Source organism: Ictalurus punctatus, chromosome 19, assembly GCF_001660625.3.
Source record: "Ictalurus punctatus breed USDA103 chromosome 19, Coco_2.0, whole genome shotgun sequence".
Taxonomy (NCBI): domain Eukaryota; kingdom Metazoa; phylum Chordata; class Actinopteri; order Siluriformes; family Ictaluridae; genus Ictalurus; species Ictalurus punctatus.
In genome coordinates, this window is record NC_030434.2 from 19,250,909 (window position 1) to 19,275,363 (window position 24,455).

The following is a 24,455-nucleotide window of genomic DNA, read 5'->3' on the forward strand; positions in this document are numbered from 1 at the left end:
CTACTGATACTGTAGATAGAGTTTACGGTCAAATAAATAAATAAATAAATAAATAAATAAATAAAATCTTGGAGTATTCGTTCATGCTAGTTTTCACACTGACCTATTAAGACAAATGCTTTTGGCTGTAAATACACATGAGATGAGATTTTTAAAGAGCACACTGTATTTCACTGTGCATTTAATTATCACATAATTTATTTTCCCAGACCCAAATAGCTATTAAGTGCTTTTCTGTGAGATAAAATAGGGGCTTTAGATCTGTTGTGCATAAGCTGTGGAACTGAACAGTTCATAAAGTGTTATTTATACAATGGCTATTTAAAATTGTGAAATTTCTGAATAATATATCCTGTCATCCAGTTTCTTCATTGATTTAGAGAATTCTGTAACATCAATATCTTTATTTATGTTAGAAAATATGTCAAAGTGTAGTCGACTGGAGGAGATTTTTTTTCTGTACATACCCATAAGAATTATAGCAATAGATTAGTGTTGTAAATTTGCTAAGTAATTATGCTCAAGGATAAAATATCTTGTTAAAATGATAAATGATAAAATATCACAGCTCTGCAGGTTTGTGCGTGTGTGTGTGTGTGTGTGTGTGTGTGTGTGTGTGTGTGTGTGTGTGTGTGTGTGTGTGTGTGTGTGTGTGTGTGTGTGTTTATGATTTGTTCAGTGGTAGGTCCCGCTGGATCTTTGGTTTATTTGCCACAGATGGTGGCAGCAGAAGGATGGCAGATACTAATCTTTAATTATTTTACAGCCTGCATCATGCAGTAGTCAGTCATTTGCAGTTCTTTGTGGTAGGTGTTCACACATTAACACACTCTGTCTTGCAGATCGCCTGGCCGGCCACACCTTCAAAACGAGACGAGTGCAAGTGGGCAGGAAAAGACCTCGGAGTAAGTAACTCCACTTTCAGTATGCTGTGTGGTGTATACAAAAGAAAACCACAGGCAGACATGTGTGGAGCCTGTGATTTACAACAATGACATCATTGTGCATTAACATCATATTTATTGTATGTGTATGCCTGCGTGTGTGTGATGTGTATGCTATGCTGTGTGTTCTTGTGTTTTACACAAGAAAGAGTGCACGGTAATGGGAACTCTTACTGTCTTTGTTGTGTGTGTCTGCTCCGTCGTTCCTGCTGGACGTTTATTTACCCAGAGTGCGGTGCTTGGCAGCCGAGCCAGAACTCTTGGGGCCCAGCCTTGATCACAGAGAGTTTATTTACTCAACCAGCAAATCGAGCATTCTCTTGCTTTATTTTTGTGTGTGTATCCATTTGTGTGTGTGTGTGTGTGTGTCTGTGTGTGTGGTGTGTAGTATCTAATGCCAATTTCATGCATGAGTTCTTTTGTAGTGAAATGAGGGGCACCAGGGGGGCATAATCGTCAGAGATAACACGTACCACCTGCTCCACACACACACACACACACACACACACACACACACACACACTCACACACATTCACAAGTTAATCATGCACCTAATGAGAAAATGTTTTTACATGCTTTCCTCAGATATGCATACGGTAAACACACACTGTAGCCCTAAATTCCAGACAGGCCACATTAAGGCGAATGCATGCAGTGAAAATATTCTGGAAAGAAGTATGTTGTGAGTAAGTGAGAACGCTTGATTAGGACATTACTAAGCTATTTCCTTTTCTGTAGTCAGGAGTCTCTCGATTCTCCTGTTTGGCTCAAGGCAAGACACGGTCGGTCTATCTGTCCTTTTTCCTGTTCAAAACTCCACACTTGTGTGTGTGAGATTCAAAAATACCAGGAAAGGGCAGTTCCACGAACGTCTACTCCATGTACAAATGTAGTTGCTTTCATTCTGGCTTCCCATCTCTTTTTTAGTGTAGGAGTTCCCTTTGAGGGGGGCCACAGTGGCTTAGTGGTTAGTGTTCCTCACCTTGCTTTTGGCAACCCTGTGTAGGATAAGTGGTACAGAAAATGGATGGAGTTCCCCTTGAAGTCCCCTTCCATTTAGGGTGACTGGATTGTTAATTCCACTCTACCCCACACTGTGACATCTGTAGTCAAAATAATCTTTGACACTCAGTTCTTATCATTGTGGACCATTCCCAGATACTAATTTATTTAATGTTGGTCCTGCAGGCACACAATGTACAATGTATGAAAAAAGTGAGACTTTCGAACATCCTACACTACCGGTCAAAAGTTTTGGGACACTTGACTTCAATGTTTCTCATGATCTTAAAAATCTTTTGATCTGAATGTGTATGATTAATCATGATTAATCATGATTAATGTTTGAAATCAGTGTTGTAGACAAAAATATAATCGTGCTAACATGTTCATTTCTTTCATTAAAAAACTAACATTTTATTTACAAAAAAATATTTTTGCAAACGGACGACTCGGAGTGAAATATTCTGAAAAGCAGCTGATAAGAGTCCAGCGTAGGTGTGAACTCCTTTAATACTGTTTAAAAAGCATCTCAGGGAAATTTCTCAAGAAATCAGTTCTAGGTAAAAAGCGTGTCTACTTTGAAGATCCATCCATTCATCTATCTTCTATACCACTTATCCTTCTTCAGGTTCACGGGGGAACCTGGAGCCTATCCCAGGGAGCATCGGGCACAAGGCGGGGTACACCCTGGACAGGGTGTCAATTACTTTGAAGATGCTAAAATACTAAATTATTTTGATTTATTTGGGATTTTTTATAACAGCATAATTCCCATCATTCTATTTGTGTTACTCCAGAGTTTTGATGACTTAATTATTATTTTAAACTGTGCAAGACAATAATAAAAATAAAGAATGAGTGTGTCTAAGCTTTTGACTGGTAGTGTATATTATGTACATTCAGCTCCAGGATTATCGGCACTCTTTATGTTGATGAATGATAAAATTATTTGACGTTTGCGACCTTATATTTAGTCACAAATACTGTTGCTTACAGAGATCCCGAGGTTGCAGATGATGCCACAGCCATCCGTGGCCAGGAGTACAATAGAAGTAGAATGGGCCATGCACTCTGAGTGTGAGAGATGGCACGCTCTTTCATTTGTGAGTGTATGTATGTGGAAGAGGGCTGATAGCACCTTCTTCAGAGTGAGTTATGCTGCTCTGTGGTTGCAGAGTGGCTTCACATATCTCACAGGAAGCATGTGTTTTCCTTCAACCACCACAGTTGCTTGATATTAAGAGCAAGTTTAAAAAATACGTTGTCTTTCTGAATGAACCTTTTATGAACCTTAAATGAACCTTTTATTTACAACAGAGAGTCTCCCTGTTTTAACAGATTACAAGAAGAACCATTTTACAACATTTAGAACCAATAACTATACAAGGGCCATTTTTCTAAGAGTGTAAGCTTTACCCTTATCAATCACAAGGCTGATGCTGTTTACCCCCTGCTTATTTAGTCACTTCATCTCTGATCAAGCTAGCAAGTAAAAGCTAAACGAAACCAAACAGAGCTCAGTGTGATAACTCTACAAGGCAGGTTTTTGTGATCGTGGATAAGTTGTGTAAGTTGTAAATGACTTTAGAAATAAATTGAATGAGAGCCTGTGATTTACTGTCAGAGCTGTTGTTATAGAAAATGAATCAACACCTTCTGACTAATCAGATTTGAGAATTCAACAGGTATACTAATTTTTATTTTGTAATATAAATCAGGGCATACTTGTAAAAGTCTTTTCTCTTCAATGCCGTGTTTCCCCACATTAACATAGCGGGCGTATTGTGTATTTGTAATTATACAGTAATTAGTTAAAAGCCCCACTAGGCGGTTTTCAGTGTGTGTTTTGTGCGGTTTTGTGTGTTTAGAGAGCAGCAGGGAGCTCCAGTAGAACAGCTCACTGAGCCTGAGTATGGGCCGATGGGCCGATGGGCCGAGCCTTTCACACAATAACTGCTACGGGAAATTTCAAACACGTCAGTCAACACTGAGAGAAGTCGTGTCCAGAATGAATGTGTTCGGAATGTATACACATATTTGTATCATTTAGTGAAACAGAGTTCAACATATACAGGGGTTTTATGATGCTATGTTGTATTTGCCAAATTGATGAAGCAAAATCAGGAGGTTTAGAGCTAAGTATACTCCAGCTGTAACTGTATATATTGCAAAAGGCACACTAATGAACATTGCTAATACCTGGTTTGGTTAAATGCAGTTGGCAGAGAGGTTAAAGTCATGGTTAAGTAGCATAAATAAATGTCTGATGGTCTGTGGTTTGTCTGGCTTTATTCAAATGGTATAATTTACAGTGCATCTAGACTATTTAATCTAAGAGCTATTTAAAAAAAAAAAAACAGTGGAAATGTATGTCCTAATAATCTCTCTCTCTCTCTCTTTTTTTTTTTTTACATGATTTTTATAGTCAGTTCCTGTGTCTTAAATTTTCACATCTGATTGGTCAATAGGTGTTTTTTCATATTCAGTAACAGCAGCATTGACTGTAAATTCAGCTGTAATTCAAATTACAGGTTTATAGTGATGCGCTCATTCTTATACATTATGCTTTCTAGACAAGAATGAGTCAAACGAAAACTTTAAAAGTGCAACATAAATTAGAAGTACATACATACAAACTTATTGCATACTTACACACATACATACATACATACATATATACACATATACATGCATACATGCATACATACATACATACATACATACACACATATTGCATACTTACATACATACTTGCATACACACATACATACATGTATGCATACATACATACATACACACAAGTAAAGCCTTAATTTGCATCTGTGGATGCAGCGGCAAATGGTGTTGCATGACAAAGGTTTACCAAAGTATTCCCGAGCCCATATCAGGATATCCATTACAGACTCATGCCGGTTTTTAAGACAGTAACGTCTGAGGGATCAGCAATCACGCGCATTCAGAAGTGGTTTTCAGCCTGCCACTTTGCGCATCCAGATTTGACCGGATTCTTTGAATCTTTTAATTATTTTGTGCACTGTAAAAGGTGAAATGCAAAACATCCTACTATTTTGTCTTTGGCAAATGTTGTTCTCAAAGTGTTGGATTACTCGCTGATGCATCTGTTGGCAGATTGGCGAGCCTCGACCCATCCTTGCTCTTGAAGGACTAGGCCTTTTTGGGGGCTTCCTTATATACAATGATTAGACGATTGCCTCACCTGTTTCACATCACCTTCTTATTTCAACTTGTCACACTGCTATTAGTCCTAAATTGCCCCTGTCCCAACTTTTTTGGAACGTGTTGCATGCATCATCAATTTCAAAATAAACCGTAATTTTCAAAATACTATGCAGTTGATTAGGTAAAACATCAAATATGTTGTCTTTATACATTTTTTTGTTTTCTCTTTGTTTTATTAGCATTTTCCATACTGTCCCAAGTTTTTCGGAATTGGAGTTGTACATACATACATACATGCATACATATTACATACTTACATATATTACATACGTGCATATTACTTGCATACATACATATTACTACTTACACATATTACCTATATACATATTACATACATACATATATTAAATACGTACATATTACTACTTAAATATTACTACATACATACATACCACATACTTAAATATATTACATACATACATGTTACATACTTACATATATTAAATACATACATATTACTACTTACATATATTACATACATATACACATGCATACACAATAACAAACACAAGCTGCTCTAGAGCTTCAGAAAAATCCAAAACTAACAGCAAGGAGACCTGACAAAGTCTTTTTTTTTTCTTTTTTTTTTTTTTTTTAAAAACATGTGTTATTTTGTACCTGAGAAAATGAAAGAAGACGTGTGAAATCTGACTCACGTTAAATGTCTTATTAGATTCATCATTTTGAACGAATGGTTTGCAAACTTCTGTACTGTGAACCACAGAGTAGCAAGTAGCTGATTGGGTGTTAGAAATGCATGCTATTATTGTTATTGTTGTTGGTGTTGTTTATCATAAAGCAGCTAGTGTGTGTGTGTGTGTGTGTGTGTGTGTGTGTGTGTGTGTGTGTGTGTGTGTGTGTGTGTGTGTGTGTGTGTGTGTGTGTACATATGGTGAGTGCCAAAAACCCTATTAACATTGTTAGTGTGTTAGTGAATTCTTCACCAGTTAACATTTTATAGGTTTTTAAAAATATATTTACTTTTCCATACTGCTTTGTAGATGTGTTGTCTATGTTTCAGCTTCTGGTATGATTTTGCCCATAACGACTACTTTTACTTTCCGTATCCATTCTTTTTCTCCTCCCATATAAAACACAGAAAGAAGAAAGTAAAAAAAATAAAAGAGAAGTTAAAAAAAAAAAAAAAAACATATAGTAACATATATAACTGATATTTCTGTCACTTCCCTCCACAGACAACACACACCACACACCACAGCAGCCTGAATTATCACTGTTTATACAGATGAGTTACTCTCTTTTATTTAACAAGAAGGGTGTGTGTGTGGGGGGGGGGGGGGGGGGGGGGGGTATGTGTCCTTGAACATGCACACGAAAGAATTTATACCTATGTGTATGGTCATGTGTGTTAAGCACAGATCATTATATGCATAATCATCAGGTTTGTGTGTTTCCTGTGTTAAATGGATGTTTGCACTACATAATGTGTGTTTATTTTTGAGGAATCCATCCTTCATGTATCTCTAAATTAAGCGAACCTTGAAGTCGTTCATGGACTAAACAATCACACGCACACATCAGTTTCCTCTCCGACTCGTGTATACCGCAATGGGATTAGCCACATGTGCTGTCGATTTAAGTCTCATCAAATCCAGATTCACTCTAATGTGAGTGAGCTGAGAGACTAAGATGGATAGAGCGTGTTGAGCTGTAATCAGTTCGTCTGTGAGAATTCACAGGCATTTCAGTGACACTTTAAGCTAAAATATTAGGGTTAGGACGCATTTAAAAGTCGTTTCTGTATAAATTACAGTGTGTTTATTAATGTACACATGTTCTCATAATATACGAATAGATCAGCCACTCATCGAGAATGAATAATATATAGTTGAGTGCAAAAGTATGCGTGCCACTCTCTTTTGTTTTGTTTTTAATGGAGGAAAGCCAAATGTAGGTCTACTGTATATCAGTGATCACCAACCCTGTTCCTGGAGATCTACCTTCCTGCAGGTTTCATCTCCAACCAGAATCTAACACACCTGTTTTAGTTCATCAAGAACTTCTTAAGGCAACGATTAGATGGTCGGGGGGGGCACAATTATGGTTCAGGAAGGTAGATCTTCAGGAACAGGATTTGTGACCACTGATCTACATTAATATATCTGCAAATAAAATGAAATGTAGTGTGTGTGTGTGTGTGTGTGTGTGTGTGTGTCCTGCAAACAGACAACAATACAAAACATGATATAAAATCATGTGAAATAACGTGAAATCATAACGTGAAATGATGTTAAATCATTCACAGAATGTTCACAATCTGTGTCGTATGTCTTTTTCAGAAAGAGTGCTCCAACTTTGTGCGGGTGCTGCAATCCTACAACCAAACACACCTATATGTGTGTGGGACAGGAGCGTTTCACCCTATATGTGCCTACCTGGAAATAGGCAAAAGAGCAGAGGTATATATACACACACACACACACACACACACACACACACACACACACACACACATATACTGCAGAGCTGCGATATTTTATCACTTATCAATTTAATAAGATATTTTATCCTCGCTGCCTCTCATGTAACACATCTCCCAGACACATTTACACGCTGCCTCTATAAGCATAGCGAGATTAATTATTTAGAGGATATAATCTCAGACTAAGACTTCCGCTGACGCCTCGTGAATGATTTCAGCAGAGAAGTGCAAAATGAGAGCGGGAGAGAGAAGCACATTTGTTGAGAAAGGGTGATTCATATGTGGAGAGTAAGCTGGACTTTCTCCAATGGGAAATTGCTGTGCTTCTGCCTGATATTTGGTATTTCTGCTTGACTTTTAGGGGTTGGAGTCATTTTGCTCGAGATTATGGTCAATATACAGTATTATACAACTGGATATTTGGATTGCTGGAAATAAAGCATATACAGAAACTTGCAGTTTATTTCGTAAATGAATTTCATTTGGCAACATTTTAGTTTCTCTTAACATTTATTTATAGAATTAGTATGAACATTATTAGTATTAAATTTAGCATGAATACAACATACATTGCCAGATTGGAATCACTAACCAAGAGATTAAAAAGCATTAGCAATTTACTATAAACAGAAGAATTCAATAAGATTTAGATTTAGTTTAAGTTAGTTTATAACTATGTGTCAAGTCTTAAACCAAATAATCAATGTTTATTCTATCCATGGAAAAAAAATCAGAATTAAGGAATAAAACACAATGTGGTATGCTGTTATAGAAAAATAATCTGCGATTAGGTGGTACAATGTGATCCGACACGAAGCCGAGTGACTGCTACCACCCCAAAGCTAGCGGCACATCCCGAAGTGTTTTATTCCTCTTACACAACAGCAACAATTATTTTCATTTACCAACACACAAAATGTCATCCTTTTTAACCATTTAATGCTGTTCAACACCCGCAAAACAAGTTTGTTGCTGTTATCACTTGCTTTATAACACGCTATAAACAGTCCTTCCCTCACCAGTCATTTTTTTCTCTCTCTCATGAAGTTTATAAAACAAAAGAAATTGCAACTTTTTGTATTATTAAGTCAAAACCACATTCTCCTCCGTCCTGAAGACTCTCCTGTTCCGTAGAAATTACTGACTGTTACAAAGCGCTGACAATGGAGACTCCTTCCAAAGGATGTTAAATAAACATCTCCTAAATGAAATCTCCACCAGATCAATGATTATATGTTTTTCTTTCTTGGATAACAAGTAGTTTTGAATATTACTCATAGAATAGCCTAGTATAATTTAGAAATGAGAACCACAGATAATAAGATCGATGTTACAATTTTGTATATGTTACAAATGTATAAATGGCAAATAAATAAATAAATACACAGTGCAACTGTATATTTTATTCCTAAATGTATATATCCTCTTTCACAGGACAGTATTTTCAGGCTGGACACATCCTACTTTGAGAATGGCCGTGGGAAAAGCCCCTATGACCCAAAGATGCTGTCATCCTCTCTGCTAATTGGTGGGTTTCTGCATAATGCTTTTAATATTCTTGATGACTGATAGATTGTCTTTGCTCTAAATGAATTTGTAGGACAACCAACACTCTTTAATTTCCTAATTGATAGATGGGGAATTATATTCTGGAACTTCGGCAGACTTCATGGGACGAGACTTTGCCATTTTCCGAACCCTTGGAGCTCATCACCCAGTCCGGACAGAGCAGCACGATTCCAGATGGCTGAACGGTAAGGCAGACCATGTGTTTAAAAGACAGCTGATGATTGAGAGGAGAAAAGCAAGTAGGTGAGTGTGTGTCTATGCAAGAATGTCTGCAGAGGAGATTAACTGCTGCTGAATGTTTCCTCTGACAGAGTTGTCTGAATTAGTAGGGATTTACAAGACACAAAAGGTCAATTTCATCTTTAAGAGGCGGCATCGTATTTTCCCAGGATGCTAATCCCCCTCTCATCTGGCCCTGTTATCGGTTCTTATTTCAGCCATCAAACACCCAGACCCTGGGTCAGCATCACTACCATAAACACTGCCATATTGTCATTAGAAAAGATGCTTTTGTGAAGGTATTCTTCGCACCTTAATTCCCATCATCTGTTGCTACGGATACGTCAGATCTCACCTTCATTGTGCCTCTCTGAATGCTGTCTCGACATCACAAAAGAACCAGTGCCATTCACAGGATCAGTCCAATGGCCATTCTGTCAAGCCCTTATCAACAGACACATGGTCTTTTCACAAAACTAATGCACTGCATTCAGGAGCTATTAACTTTGTGCATCAAAGAAGCTTTTTGTCTATTTTTTTTTTGTTTGTTTTTTTAACAATAAACTCTTGACTGTGCGTTCAGGATTCACATTTCTACACTGTTTTAATACATTTGTAATACATTTCTATGTTGTACGTTAATAATCAATTTTAGAAGAAGAATTGGATTCTAATGAGGTTGGAAAGGCTGGGTCGATCTACCTTCCCTTTTCATACATTTACAGATACACATCCAGACAAACACATATTGTATGATAATATGCATATGAGGTGTCCATTTCACATCATTTGAATGAGTGTGTGATGTTAAATAGCATCACTTGTCCATGTGCATGACTTCCATCATGGACAAGGGTCACTTACATTTCATTCCATTCCATTTCAGTACATTACATTTCAGTTTAAATGTGTTGTCATTGTGTGGTCCAAGCATCTCTGAAGACTCAGTGAGTTGAAATTTAGTAATGCGGTTGCTACTATGGCCCTGGGACTGCAATTACAACATGCATTTTTGCACTCGGGTCTCCTTTGAACAGTGGACTAGATCAACAAACAGACTTCATATAAAACCATAATGAATGTTCCTTTACTTTCACTCTATCCGGTGTTACCCAGATGAGGATGGTTTCCCTTCTGAGTCTGGTACCTCTCAAGGTTTCTTCCTCTTAACATCTTAGGGAGTTTTTCCTCGCCACCGTCTCCACTGGCTTGCTCAACAGGGATAAATTCACACATTTAAAATCTGTATCCTGTGTTTATATGTGTCTGTAATGCTGCTTTGAGACAATGACCATTGTAAAATGCGCTATACAAATAAAATTGAACTGAATTTAATTGAAGTAATAGAAATCTTCAATTATATCCAATATTTCTTGGTATATGCTTGCCAGATCCCAAGTTTGTTGGCATTCACCTCATCCCTGAGAGCGATAACCCAGAGGACGACAAAATCTTCCTGTTCTTCAAAGAGAACGCCATGGATGGAGAACACACAGGCAAAGCCACCATCTCCAGAATAGCACAACTGTGTAAGGTAACAATACACATACCTCCACACCTTGACACAAGTAGAACCTCTTGACAAATCTATGCTAACTTTTGGCTCAACAGCAAAACGTTCACTGTATCGTCGGGAGATCATGAGTTTGAATCCCAACAATGTCATTGCCATCCATGGCTGGGGATAAAGAGCACAATGCTCCAGTGCTCTCTGGGTGGGTGGGAGGAATGGCATAATCTCTCCCGTTAATCACAGCAACACTATCCAATTGTGGGTAAGTTCATGTATGCGGAAGAGGGCAGATAGCACGTTCCTCTAAGTGTGTTAAGTGCCCTGTGATGCAACCTTCACCCTGTGATGTGAATGTTGGTTTGGAGGAAGCATATGTATGCCTTCACCCTCCCCAGTTAGTAGTTGTTGCATGATAATAGCTAATGGGTGGGAATTGTTAAGACCAAATTGGGGAAAAAATGGAAAAACTATGAACTGTATCTGTATATGATGTGTCTGTGTTTGTTAACTAGAATGATGAGGGAGGACACAGGAGTCTGGTGAACAAATGGACTACGTTCCTAAAAGCTAAACTGACCTGTTCCGTCCCAGGGCTCAACGGCATCGACACGCACTTCGATGAGCTCCGTAAGTGGGTGTTCATTTTTACATTCAAAACAGCTACACTATATAAAAACTATTCGATGTCCAAGAGGAATGAATTTTGCAATGTTCTGCCCTTTCAGAGGACGTGTTTTTAATGAGTGCCAAAGACCCAAAGAACCCAGTGATCTATGCGGTCTTCACTACCTCCAGGTAAAAGCAATCACTCTTCTTTCTCTCTTCTTCGTTTACCTCACTAAGTACATGCATGTTAGATGTGCTCAGCTCTTCAGACATCCCTCCAACCTGTAATCCATCAGACCTAGGGAAAGCCCCCTTTATCCCACATTCAAGCTCCTATTTACTGTACCTGCTGCCTGATCAGCAGCATCTCAGCCCAGTCTGGAGGAAATGCGATTAAAACGGGAAGCCAAGTGGAACAAAAGCAGACAAACTAGTTACATGAGAGAGCCAGACTTTGAGGATAATGGATGAGCATGCAGTGCTTTCACACATATTGCCTGGGTGCGTGTTTATGCAAGCGAGATATGAGGAAGAGAGCAAGCACATCATGATTAATTACTGTCAAGCAGCGAGAAAAGCAGTGCGGTTGGCCAGAGCGAACTCAGCACTCCTGCCTCGCTGCATATCTAATGTATGCAAAGAACACAGCCCTCAAAAATTCAATTACCAGCTTTGAGGAATTAGACCGCTTTAATTGGCTTTCTAAGTGCTCTGTTCTAGAGATGAATAGAAGTGCATTCTGGGGACTGGCATTTAATATTACCATTTAATGAACCGCCGAGGCTACAGCACTGGATCAATGTTTTATCTGAGTGTGTCTGGGCGTTATGTGTGTATATGCGTCTACGACCTTGACCGCGTAGAAAAGAATCAGTGCGATCATTTCCCCTGTGCCAAATTGATTTTCACTAATTAACATTTTACAAATGCATTCAACGTCCTTCAATTTCTGATTACTCCCATCACATGCAGACAGACATGTCTTTTATTACTTTTTTTATTCTTTCAAATGAACTGAATTTTCTTCCTGTTCTTCTGCACAGTAACATCTTTCGTGGGTCAGCGATCTGCATGTACAGCATGGCTGACATCAGGAGGGTGTTTCTGGGCCCCTATGCCCATAGAGATGGTCCAAATTACCAGTGGGTACCCTTTCAAGGCAGGGTCCCATACCCCCGCCCTGGCACAGTGAGTTCCTGCCTCAGAATGTGCTTTACTAAATTTGCACTTTAGTATAAAACAGTATAAAAACCCACTGTGCAATTACGTTGGTTATATGAACTTCTACCATAGTGCTGTTGAATGCTCCATTCTGATTGGTCAGGAGGTGTTCGGACATTTGTCCGAACAGGGACTTGTACGGCAGATGATCCACAAATAGATTTTAAAAATTGTGTAATCATTGATATGGTCAAGTTTTCTGAAGAAAAGCTGTAGCTTTAGGTTTTCTCGCATTGAAAAGTCATTACAGAAGACTTTGCACTTTCCGGTTTCTCAGTAACATGACAAGCTGCATTCTTTTTGTCTTTTTAACTTCAAGAGTGAGAAAAAAAGCTGAGGGAAAGAGCACTACATCATGATGTGTTTTATTTCATTGTCACACAAAGGCTAGACCAGAGCATCCCCAGCTAAAGTAATCTTGTCTTCTTCTCCACCTTCCACAGTGCCCCAGTAAAACCTTTGGTGGTTTTGACACCACCAAAGACCTCCCAGATGATGTTATTACATTTGCCCGTTTGCACCCTGCCATGTATAACCCAGTGCAACCGGTTGGTGGACGACCCATAGTGGTGCGCACAGATGCAGAGTACCAGTTCACCCAGCTGGTGGTGGACCGTGTGGAGGCTGAGGACGGGCAGTATGATGTCATGTTCATCGGCACAGGCTAGTAGCTATTCATCATGACACTGAAGAATAAGACATGGTTTATGACCACCACTGACCAGATATTATTATGGGCATTGATGGAGTTGATGGACATTTCTAAGCATAGCAACACCAACATGATAGTGGCAAGGTGCTTGTTCAGGTGTTTCAGACATTAAGACAGTACTACAATGGCTTACATAAGTGTTCACGCTTCTTGAACTTTTCTACATTTTTGTATTGTTACAATCTGAAAATAAATTATACTTAGTTGGAATTATAAATCATGACCCTATTCCTCTAAATCCCCAATTAGTTCTGGTACAACCATTAATAGAATGGAGTCCACCTGTATGCAATTAAAGAGTTGCACGATTTTAGTGTTAAATGATCCTGTTCCTTGAAGACTGCAGATTTTATTTGAGAACATACTTATACAAAAGGGCATCATAAAGACCAAGGAGCTTTGTAAATAAATCTGTTACAAAGTCTCTGGAAATGTATCAATCAGGGTTTAGTTATAAAAAAAGAAACACTAAAACTCAGGTGAAGAGGGGATTAGAGAAGCAACCAGGAGGCCAAGCAACCGAGAGGCCTCCACAGAATGCTACCAACACCATGCTTTACTGAGTGGATGGTATTCTCAGCTGTTCTGATAAGTCACCACTAAATAACATTAGGTCAGTGGTGGTTGAAGGTTGCCACATTCCATTAAAATGGCCAAGGAGTTTACTTTGTGCATGTATATATGTATATATATGTACAGATATGGGGACAGTGCTTAAAGTGGTGACCATCCCCAGAGAGAGTTGGCACGACTTGGAAGAGGTGGTGCTGGAAGAGATGACCGTCTTTATGGTATGCTCCTCAACAACAGCACAGTTATATTTCCATAATCCTCAATAATCAAAACAGCAAGTGAATAATATCAATAACTCAGAGATGTTTTTCCTCTGTAGGAACCCACCCCGATCACTGCTATGGAACTCTCCACTAAACAAGTAAGTCTACAAATGATAGCTGGAGGTTAGGACTCAGTGTGTGGCTCATAAAATTTAATGTTGGTCCAAACTCACTTTTTTGTGTTTGCTTCCAACAGCAACAGCTGTACCTGGGTTCAGCAATGGGAATATCGCAGATGCCACTGCATCGTTGTGAAGTGTACGGCAAAGCGTGTGCTGAATGCTGTTTGGCCAGAGATCCATATTGCGCCTGGGACGGCACTGAGTGCTCCAGATACTTCCCTACTGCTAAGAGGTCAGGACTTGCATTCAGACCTATTTACAGTTCAGTGTAAAGCACTGCATAGGGTAAAATAAATAAGGCAAAAATGCTTTGTAACAAGAAGATTTTCATTATATCATCCAAAACCCTTGTGCACTCCTTTGTACCATCCAGCCAATCAGCCCGTTTGCAAATATATCAACCTTTAAAGCATTAATTCAGACTTCCCGACTCTGACCGCCACATATCATTCCACAAGTACTCATAAGCCAAGCAGTACAAACTCTACCCCTAAATATACATATTTATGCCCCATAGAGTCCATTTCTGTAAATATAAATATAATCTACCACCTACGTTGCTTACACCACAGGATGGGAGTTCCACACATATAAAAGACACACACAGAGCTCTCTCAGCTCTTTACCACAAGCACATATCTTCTCTGCTGTAAAGTATACACCTCTTTCCATCCTGTACTGGGGATACCATATGCAGCCATGATATTAAGGCATTTCCTCTTTGGCAAATGTGGGCATGGCGACGCCCTCCTCATCAAATACTGAAGAAATATTTCATTCCACCAGTCCAGCAATGAATTACAGACTTCTCACTCTTCACAGTCATCCCCTGATCACCTAGGACAAGGGTGTGTGTGTGTGTTGGATGGATGGATGGAATTACAGGGTGTGACACATCAAGACAGAGTGAGAAGGAGTGTAAGAGGATGAGAGATTTAAAAAGTGATATATTCCGATCAGGGAAGCAAGAAATTCCGAAAAAGAGGGAAAATGACAAAAACGGACCATTTTAAAGGTATTACCTATATATTTACTTGCAAAGTGAGTCTGATCTAGAGGTGTAGCTGGTGGGATTTCAGGTTTGAACCATCTTGAAAAAATTTTGATAGTTCCAAATGCTCAGTGTGTGGTTAACATAACACACAAACACATGTTTTGCACAGTAAATGTGCTGAATAGGGTGCACGGTGGCTTAGTGGTTAGCACGTTCACCTCACACCTCCACGGTTGGGGGTGCGATTCCCGCCACTGCCCTGTGTATGCGGAGCTTGCATGTTCTCCCCGTGCTGCGGGGGTTTCCTCTGGGTACTCCGGTTTCCTCCCCCAGTCCAAAGACATGCATGGTAGGCTGATTGGCTTGTCCATAGTGTATGAATGGGTGTGTGAATGTGTATGTGATTGTGCCTTGTGATGGATTGGCACCCTGTCCAGCGTGTACCCCACCGTGTGCCAGTGCTCGCTGGGATAGGCTCCAGGTTCCCTGTGACCCTGTACGATAAGCGGTATAGAAGATGGATGGATGGATGTGCTGAATATAATCATAAATGGTCAACAAAGTCATCATTAGGAACCACATGAACATGTCCCTTAGTTTGTTTAATAACATTTGATTGGCAATGGTGAGAAACAGGATTAACCAATCAGAATCCATCAATTTTCCCATTTATGTTTGAAAGATACGCATCAATTAGCTACACTCTGTGTTTGGGTATAAGAAGGTTACAGATAATGAAGTGCTGGAGGTTTACTGAAGGACGAGTGAAACATTGGAAGATCTGGTTCTTCATTAGATGTCACTGTTCCCCTCTTACTAGCTTGTTATTTGAACCTGTTTCAGTGGAACTATCATAAAGAGTTCCTACATATGTTAACATATATGGTAACCTTGGTTAATGGTATATTATTATTATTATTATTATTATTATTATTATTATTATTATTGCAACCAGGGGCCCCTGTAGCTCTAAGAAATCCACAAGACCTCTCATCAGAGATTCATGAACTATTCAAATATTAATCTCATTCACTTGTCATTGTGTTATTGAGGACTGAATTAAGCCTGTTTAATTCAAGTCATCAGTCAAACAGGCTAATAACTATAAGAACTTAATAATTAATACAACTTTGATAATGGTGGGTTGTGATTTCCACTACTGTAACAATATTGTAAAAAAAAAGGGAGGGGGGGGGGAATCCCATACCTCCTGGCCATGCTTCACGGACCCCACTCTGAGAACTGTTGCCTTAAATAATTAAAATTAGAAATAATGAATATCATCACCAAACTGCATGTGCCTGTGACACTTTTCAATTTAATTCTACAGATCATGATGTGATTTTATTTAGCCTATATCCTCATCCCCCTATAATTAATTCCTGGTTATGCCACTGGTCTAAGCTCTGGATTTTCCCCTAAACTCCTGTTTAAGAACCGTGACATGACTCTCCCTTGCATTCTTTATTATCTGTCACACACAATAAAGCCTGGGCTCCAGCAACTCTCCAGTTTTTTAATTTAGTGCAGGAGATCCTCATAATTATTTTTAAGCATTTGTAAAATATGAAGGGATATGAGACTTGTTCCCCAACATGTGGCAGCACAAAGATAGCACAAAGCTGCAATAAAAGGCAGCATAACTTCAGCCTGGACCAGGCACAAGACTGAAAAAGGCTTCCAGGATTGCAGACTCCCATTTTAACTGGACATCAGAAGGGACTGCAGTATGGAGGCCCATAATGAATCAATGGAAAGTCTCCCAGCCATGAGTCATTTTGCTGTGTGCACCAACTGGCCTCCCAGCATTCAGTGTGTGTGCGCCAGTGTCTTTTCTTTCCCTGGCTGAGAAGTAATTTATGTTGCTAAAGTTGATTTTTTTAATATTAGAGCAACAGTGCACTCTAGTGGTGTTGTGTGGTCTATTTATCCAAACTGGAAAATGTGATCTGTGAACTGGATTCCTGTGCATTAACCACAGCGCTGCTGAATTCTCTGTTCTGGTTGGTCAGAAGGTATTGTTTTGTTTTCTATAAGAGCAGCTCTGAAAGAAATTCCGGCTGCATTAATATACTTGTCATAGACTTGTATGGCAGACACTGCACGGCGAAGTTTTCTTTGTGGAGATGTTTATTTAGCAGTTTTGGAAGTAGTCTCCAGTGTCAGTGCTTTGTAACCTTCAAAGGTAAAACTGTAACTTTACGTTTTCCAACATTGGAAAGCAGGTTATGGTTTCTCAGTTACATTAAAAGCTGTGCTTGTTTGTTTTGCTTTTTGTTTGCCTTATTAACTTGTTAACTATTAATTGGGGCATTGGTGGCTTAGCTGTTAATGCTCTGGGTTACTGATCAGAAGGTTGGGGGTTCAAGCCCCGGCGCTGCCAAGCTGCCACCCTTGAGCAAGGCCCTTAACCCTCTCTGCTCCAGGGGTGCTGTATCATGGCTGACACTAAACTCTGACCCCAACTTCCTGGCATGCTGGGGTATGTGAAGAAAAGAAATTCACTGTGCTGTAATGTATACGTGACCAATAAAGACTTATTATCCTTATTAAGAAAAAAAATAGAGGTTGATGAGGGAATGACTGCTTATAGCTGCTATAACATAAGGGATGACAGGAGCAAACTTGTTTTGTGGAAATTCCCCAATAATTGTGAATATAAATGTATAAAAGGTGCGGTGAATTATTCCGTAATAAATTAAAAATAAGGTATTGCCTTTGGCAATTTTCTGTAGTCTAAGAGTTTGGTTATTTGGTTATTTAGTAACTACTATAAATTACTCAGTAGTTACAGTTAAACTAATAGAAAAGATATGTAGAGAGCAAGCTTTTAATGTAAATTTCATAAATAATTTTCTTCTGCAGGAGAACAAGGCGTCAAGACATCAGAAATGGAGATCCTCTGTCCCAGTGCTCCGATCTGCAACACAATGGTAATCATTCACACACACACACACACACACACACACACACACACACACACACACACACACACACACACACAACATGAAGTGCTCACACGAAAAAAAAAAATCAAAAGAAAATGTACTATAGGTGACTGAATGCAGATGTGTGACTGGTCTGTCTGTTGTAGATGATCTGGAGGGCTACAGCAGTGTAGAAGAGAGGAATGTGTATGGGGTGGAGAACAGCAGTATGTTCCTGGAGTGCAGCTCTAAATCTCAGAGAGCTCTCATCTACTGGCAGCTAGAGAAGCCCAATGATGAGCGAAAGCTTGAGGTAACACATGCACACACATTTGCAGTTGGACCAATTATGTGCATTAAATCTTTTTAAAGGTTCACTATATCCAGAATTTTGTTATTGGTGCTAGACAAACTGGTTTGAGTAACTCAGAAACTACTGATCTCCTGAGATTTTCAAGTACAACAGTTTTTAGTTCACACAGAACGCTGTAATGGAAGTCAGAGGAGAATGGCCCGAATGCCTAGAGCTGGCAGGAAGGCTACAGTATATTAAATAACCACTCTTTACAACTGTGGTGAGTAGAAAAGCATCTCAGGACAGTAACTACACAATTTTATTGCTTGTGCTACTGCCACATGATTGGCTGCAGGAATAAGCAGCTCTGCAGATGTTATGTTGAGTGTATATTAGTGGTGTATTTGCTTTCAAATGGAACTTACTGATTTGACATATAAGCTTGGCATATAAAGGCTAAAACATGACACACTAGTCCATGGATCATCAAATGTCACTATCATCAGATCCTCCATCACATTCTTACAGTTACAGTAAAAGTATGAAAATAAAAATAAACGTGATATAATTAGAGCGGGACCAGAGAGTGAAAGCATACTCATATGAACAGCCAAAAGTGCTATGGTTAGCTATTAGACTGAAAAAGATTTGTCCTGTTAGACTGAGTTTTGGATTACAAAAACAGCTCGGAGTGAGATCATCTCTAGTTCAGCTCTAGGCTGAAATTAGTTCTGTTTTTTTCTCTCAGATCATTGTCAATAATCAAAGAATTATTCATACCATGAACAAATTGCTTAAATGTAACAGTTCTACTACCGCACCTGCTTCCGCTCACCTTTGTAACAGATTTCTTGATTTCTTCAGCGCAAAGGTTGGCAACGCTCGTAAATCTGTTCTTAATACTCACAAATGAAAGCTGCCACTTGCATAGTTGATCCTATCCCAATCTGTTTGTTCAAGTCATGTTTTGCTTCATTGTGTCCTGTTGTCCTGAGTATAATAAATGACTACCTGTGTACTGGTGTTGTGCCAGCAGCGTTTAAAACTGCTGCTATAAACCCTGTACCTATGAAGATAAATTGGACAATCTTACCTTTCGTCCCATTTTTAATATTCCCTTCCTTGCAAAAATTCTGGAACTTAGTGTGGCCCTCTCAACTATACACTCACCTCACTGTAAACAATCTTTTTGAGCCCTTTGAATCTGTTTTTCGCAAACTCCATAGCACTGAAACGGCATTAGTTAAAGTCACAAATGACTTGTTAATGGCCTCAGACTTTCAAATCTGATTGTTCTTGATCTCAGTGCCACTTTTGACACTGTAGATAATTCTCTCCTATTCACTCGTCTTGAAATGGCATTTGGTGTTAATGATACTGTGTTAAACTGGTTCAAGTCCTATCTCTCTGATCGTCAGCAGTTTGTTTCCTTGGGTGGATATAGGTCCAACGTTGGTATGTTTAAATGTAGTGTTCCTCAAGGATCGATTTTGGGCCCTTTATTTTTTAGCATTTACATGTTTCTATGTTTCTACATGTCAGCTCTTAAGATCTCTTGGGCTTAATTATCATTATTACGCAGATGATACCCAGATTTATATCCATTCAAAACCTGGTGATTGTGTGGCTGTTGTCTTTCTTGCACAGTGTATTACTGAGATAAAGGAATGGATGTCTCTAAATGTTCTTTGTCTTAACAGTGACAAAACTGAGACAAACATGATCATTGGTTCACCTGACCAGCAGTGTAAAGCACGTCCATTAATCTTGAATATGGATGGCTCTGCTCTGGAATTTCAAACTTAAATTGAAGAATTTATTAGTGATCTTTGATACAAATTTAACATTTGATCCTCATGCCAAGAATTTAGTTAAAACATTCTTTCATCTCAGAAACATTGTAAGACTGCGCCCCATGTTATCTTTGTGGCTGAAAAACTGATCGATACTTTTGTATTCTCCTGAATTGATTAAGTTGCAGTATGTGCAAAACTCTGCCACTAGAATCTTGACCAGGACCAGGACAGGTGATCACATCTCTCCTAGTTTTGGCTCCCTGTCAAGTTTTGCTCTTAGTATGTTCTCTGGTGGTCCAGTGGCTAAGGATCGCACGCTCTTACTGCCGCGGCCCCGGTTGTACTGGGGGCTGTACTCAGTGCCGGTCCCAAGCCTGGATAAATTTGGAGGGTTGTGTCAGGAAGGGCATCTGGCATAAAACCTGTACCAAATCAAATCTAAGCAGACCCTGCCATAGTGCGAGCATAATGCTAGGAAGAAGAAGACTGTATTGCTCTTAGTAGATGCTATAGCTTTGTAATTCACTCCATAACTAGAGAGCGGTGCAGTTCTTGTCTTAGTGAAGATTTTAATATGGCTGATATAAGGATCTACCCACACACACACACACACACACACACACACACACACACACACACACACACAGCTGTATTGCTCTTCCAGATAGTAATCTTAAACAGTGCTGAAGTGACCCCTCACCCTGAAATAGCAATGATGATAATAATAACTCTCCATTTACATCCCTCCCACTGTGGAAGAAACCCTTCTCACTAAACTTTCAAACACCCTTTCCTCTATGAATGACCCTAAACCCCTCTACCTAGCAGGCAGAAGCAGTTCTATTTACAGTAATTAGCTTACAATAATTATTAACGATAATACAACAGGACTCGAAATAAAGATTTGTATACAACACTTATAGATCAATGTAAAGACGACACTGTAAGCAGCAGTGTTTCATATTTTTTTCTTTTATGAACTTCAGACCCTCTTTATGTTTCAACTGTCTGTTTCAGATTAAGTTGGATGAGAGGCTCAGTCACACCGAGCGTGGCTTGTTGATCCGCAGCCTGACACAAGCTGACACTGGAGTATATCACTGCCATGCTGTGGAGCACGGCTTCATCCAGCCACTCCTGCGCATCACTCTGCAGGTCATCCCATCTCAACGTGTGGGGGAGCTGCTCCTGCGGACCAGTGCTGCCGATCAAGACTCGCCTGCCAAACAAAAGATTTGGTACCGAGACTTCCTTAGTCTGTTGGAGCACCCGGATCTCAACAGTGTGGATGAGTTCTGTGAGCACGTCTGGAAAAAGGAACGCAAGCAACGTGGCAAGAAAGCTCCAAAAGCAGGGCTTGGGCTCGCTCAGGCTCAAGCACAAAAGAGCAGCCAGAATTTACAGACTTCAGCCCAGATTCAGAATGATGGCCCAAAAGCAACAAATGTTCCAAATCTGCCCAAAATACAGAGAAGCCAAGTCCCACAGGGGACCACCAGCATGGACAGCCAGAGCCCCAAGCCGAGTCCAAGCACCACTTCGAAATTCCCAAATGCTCAGGCAAACCAGAACCAGAGTCAGGGAAAGAGGGGGAACTCACCAGCCCGAAGAACACCAGCCAGCACAGCCAAGTGGAAACAGCTCCAGGAGAATAAGAGGGGGCGCAACCGGCGTACCCATGAGCAACAGAGACCACCTCGCAGTGTGTGAGACAAGGGATACACACATACGCATACACACGTATACATCAGACACATCCATTCACACATGCAGACATCGATTTAGCAGCCCTCATACATGTGTATGTTGCAAACATTTTTTTTTAAAAAGCACAAAAATACTAGTTGTACTAGTTGGAGAAATTTGTCTCTGCTTTACCAGAGGAAGCACAATTACAGTGGCATAACGGCGAAAACATTTATCAGTAATGTGTATAGTTGTGGACTGATACACCTTCCTGTACATAGAAATGTTTCTAGAGTATGCGAGTCCTCTAAGACTCTTTACTCCTGGATCGAGAGAGGGGGAATTGCCTTTTCTAAGACTGCTTCCTCTGCTGAAACATCTGTTGCAAAGTGGTCGAATAGCTTCCATGGAAACTAAGATGATTTATTCAGGAATTAAACCAGAATGTTGACTATTTACTCAAATTCTTCCTGGAGGATTGTACCAGTTACTATGGTTCTGGATCAGACGATGTGGACTGCCTTCCAGCCTAAAAGATCATTATAAAAATAAAAATAAAAAAGTACTACAGAACTGGAGCCTCGACGCTCCGATTCATAATGACAGTGTTATAGGAGTAACTATAGTGGACACTGTATAGGAAAATAACTGAGTATCCATGCATACAAGACGTGGTTGGCCAAAACGTAGGCATGTGTTGCTACCAGCCCGTCTGACCCTTGTAACCCTTTGACTTAAATGTTAGTCTAATTATTTGTTGTATATTCATAATAAACGACTCACCCAAATGGACTAAGAAGTAAAACTATTTGCCCTAAAGTACAGAATTCAAATATGTTGTGCATGATGTTTAATTGAATAAGAAATCTTTTTTTTTTTTTTTTTTAAATTAAGTTGCATAGCGAAACTATTCAACACGGAGTTTTAAATTACAGGGGGTCTTAAGAATTTGACTTTTTGATTTCATTGAAAATAAAATAAAGAAATGTCTTGTGCCAACCGTTGCATCGAAGGTGCTATGTTTGGTTATTGCCACATCATCAGAAAAAAGTTTTTTATTTTTTAAGTTATTTTTATGCCTCATACAAATGTGCTCTTGCAGTCTATGTTGTAGCTTAGGCTGAAAGTGTAAATATATACAGTCAGACACCACATGACTATTTATTGCTGATTTTTAAAGGGTTACAGTTATTTTTGATATTGTAATGTTTTGAGCTCATATGTAAACAAAAGTGACTGAAATATGACAAAGCACATGGATGGACCAATAATCTTTGCCTTTTTTTTTTTTTTTTTTAAGTTGATCATATTGTTAACACATTACCCAGAACCCAGAAACATGCAAAAATTGTGTTTCATTTTTAAATAGCTTTTTTTCCCTCTGTCTCTCTTTACTCTTCACATTTTCTCTGTAATGCCCCCAAATGAATCTGTCTATATTTCTGTATTTGTATGAATGACTCATTCATGAAATTGCAAAATAGTATGGAGCTATGAACAAATTTGTAAGAATGCCTTTAGATGTGAGACTCCTGTAAAAATGTGTAGGCTTAACATTTGACTGACAGCCACTGAGTACGAACCGCATGTGCATTCGAACCCTAGTGTATCTCCTTTACTGTCAGTGTTTTGTGTGTGATAACTTCCTTTCCATGAATATAAAAGATGTGAATTTTTTTTTTCCATTTTAATAAGACAATAAAAATACCCACCCCCTTTTGTGCATTATAAAGCTGTAATCTTTTGTATAAATACCATCCCCCCTCCCCTCCACTCCTCCCAGAACTGTATGATGTTTCAATGCAGTACAGAGCACTCCCAGTGTTTCTTGCTCCAGACATGTTTTGTCTGGTGGAGGTGGGGAATCTAAGGGAGACAGGAGCTCTTACATCTGTCACTGGGTGTTTCTGGCATGTTTTCGGTTGTCTAAATAAATATTTCGTCTATCGTTATATGTTGGTCTTTAATGTTTCTATGTTCCCAGGTTTCTTGCCTTTGATCCCGAAGGCCTGTCTGTGGTTAGGAAAGACACACATCTGACTGTCTGTCTGTCAGACAAACTATAGTGTAATACACAAATAGCTGGTCAGTGACCCATCAGCTGGGAGTCACTTCCATATAAAGCTTGATAGCCCATACTGGACACAGGACTGACCTGAGCACTTTCTCTTCTGCAACAGCAGATAGCCTGAAGGTTTAATAATATGCTGTGGTAACAGTACCTTTTAAATGAATGCTGGGTTTGGACACAGATACTGCATGCACTGACTCATGTAGCTATAATGGTGGCCGGCAAAAAAAAAAAGGCTATCTTGATTCAAATGGAAAC

General features: G+C 39.3%; 1 protein-coding gene across 1 annotated transcript in view; it reads left to right on the forward strand.

The window, feature by feature from the left end:
* The window catches only part of sema3aa (sema domain, immunoglobulin domain (Ig), short basic domain, secreted, (semaphorin) 3Aa), a 43,132-nt gene extending 19,054 nt beyond the window's left edge, over positions 1 to 24,078 (forward strand). The window contains exons 3-17 of the mRNA XM_017494724.3: positions 843 to 905; positions 7,488 to 7,607; positions 9,065 to 9,158; positions 9,265 to 9,384; positions 10,810 to 10,952; positions 11,444 to 11,558; positions 11,657 to 11,726; positions 12,581 to 12,725; positions 13,202 to 13,421; positions 14,170 to 14,261; positions 14,363 to 14,404; positions 14,503 to 14,660; positions 18,288 to 18,355; positions 18,517 to 18,662; positions 21,458 to 24,078. Coding sequence (XP_017350213.1) covers positions 843 to 905; positions 7,488 to 7,607; positions 9,065 to 9,158; positions 9,265 to 9,384; positions 10,810 to 10,952; positions 11,444 to 11,558; positions 11,657 to 11,726; positions 12,581 to 12,725; positions 13,202 to 13,421; positions 14,170 to 14,261; positions 14,363 to 14,404; positions 14,503 to 14,660; positions 18,288 to 18,355; positions 18,517 to 18,662; positions 21,458 to 22,150 — 2,289 coding nt within the window. The 3' untranslated portion in view covers positions 22,151 to 24,078. The remainder of the gene's footprint in view (positions 1 to 842; positions 906 to 7,487; positions 7,608 to 9,064; positions 9,159 to 9,264; positions 9,385 to 10,809; positions 10,953 to 11,443; positions 11,559 to 11,656; positions 11,727 to 12,580; positions 12,726 to 13,201; positions 13,422 to 14,169; positions 14,262 to 14,362; positions 14,405 to 14,502; positions 14,661 to 18,287; positions 18,356 to 18,516; positions 18,663 to 21,457) is intronic.
* Positions 24,079 to 24,455: the final 377 nt, after the last annotated feature.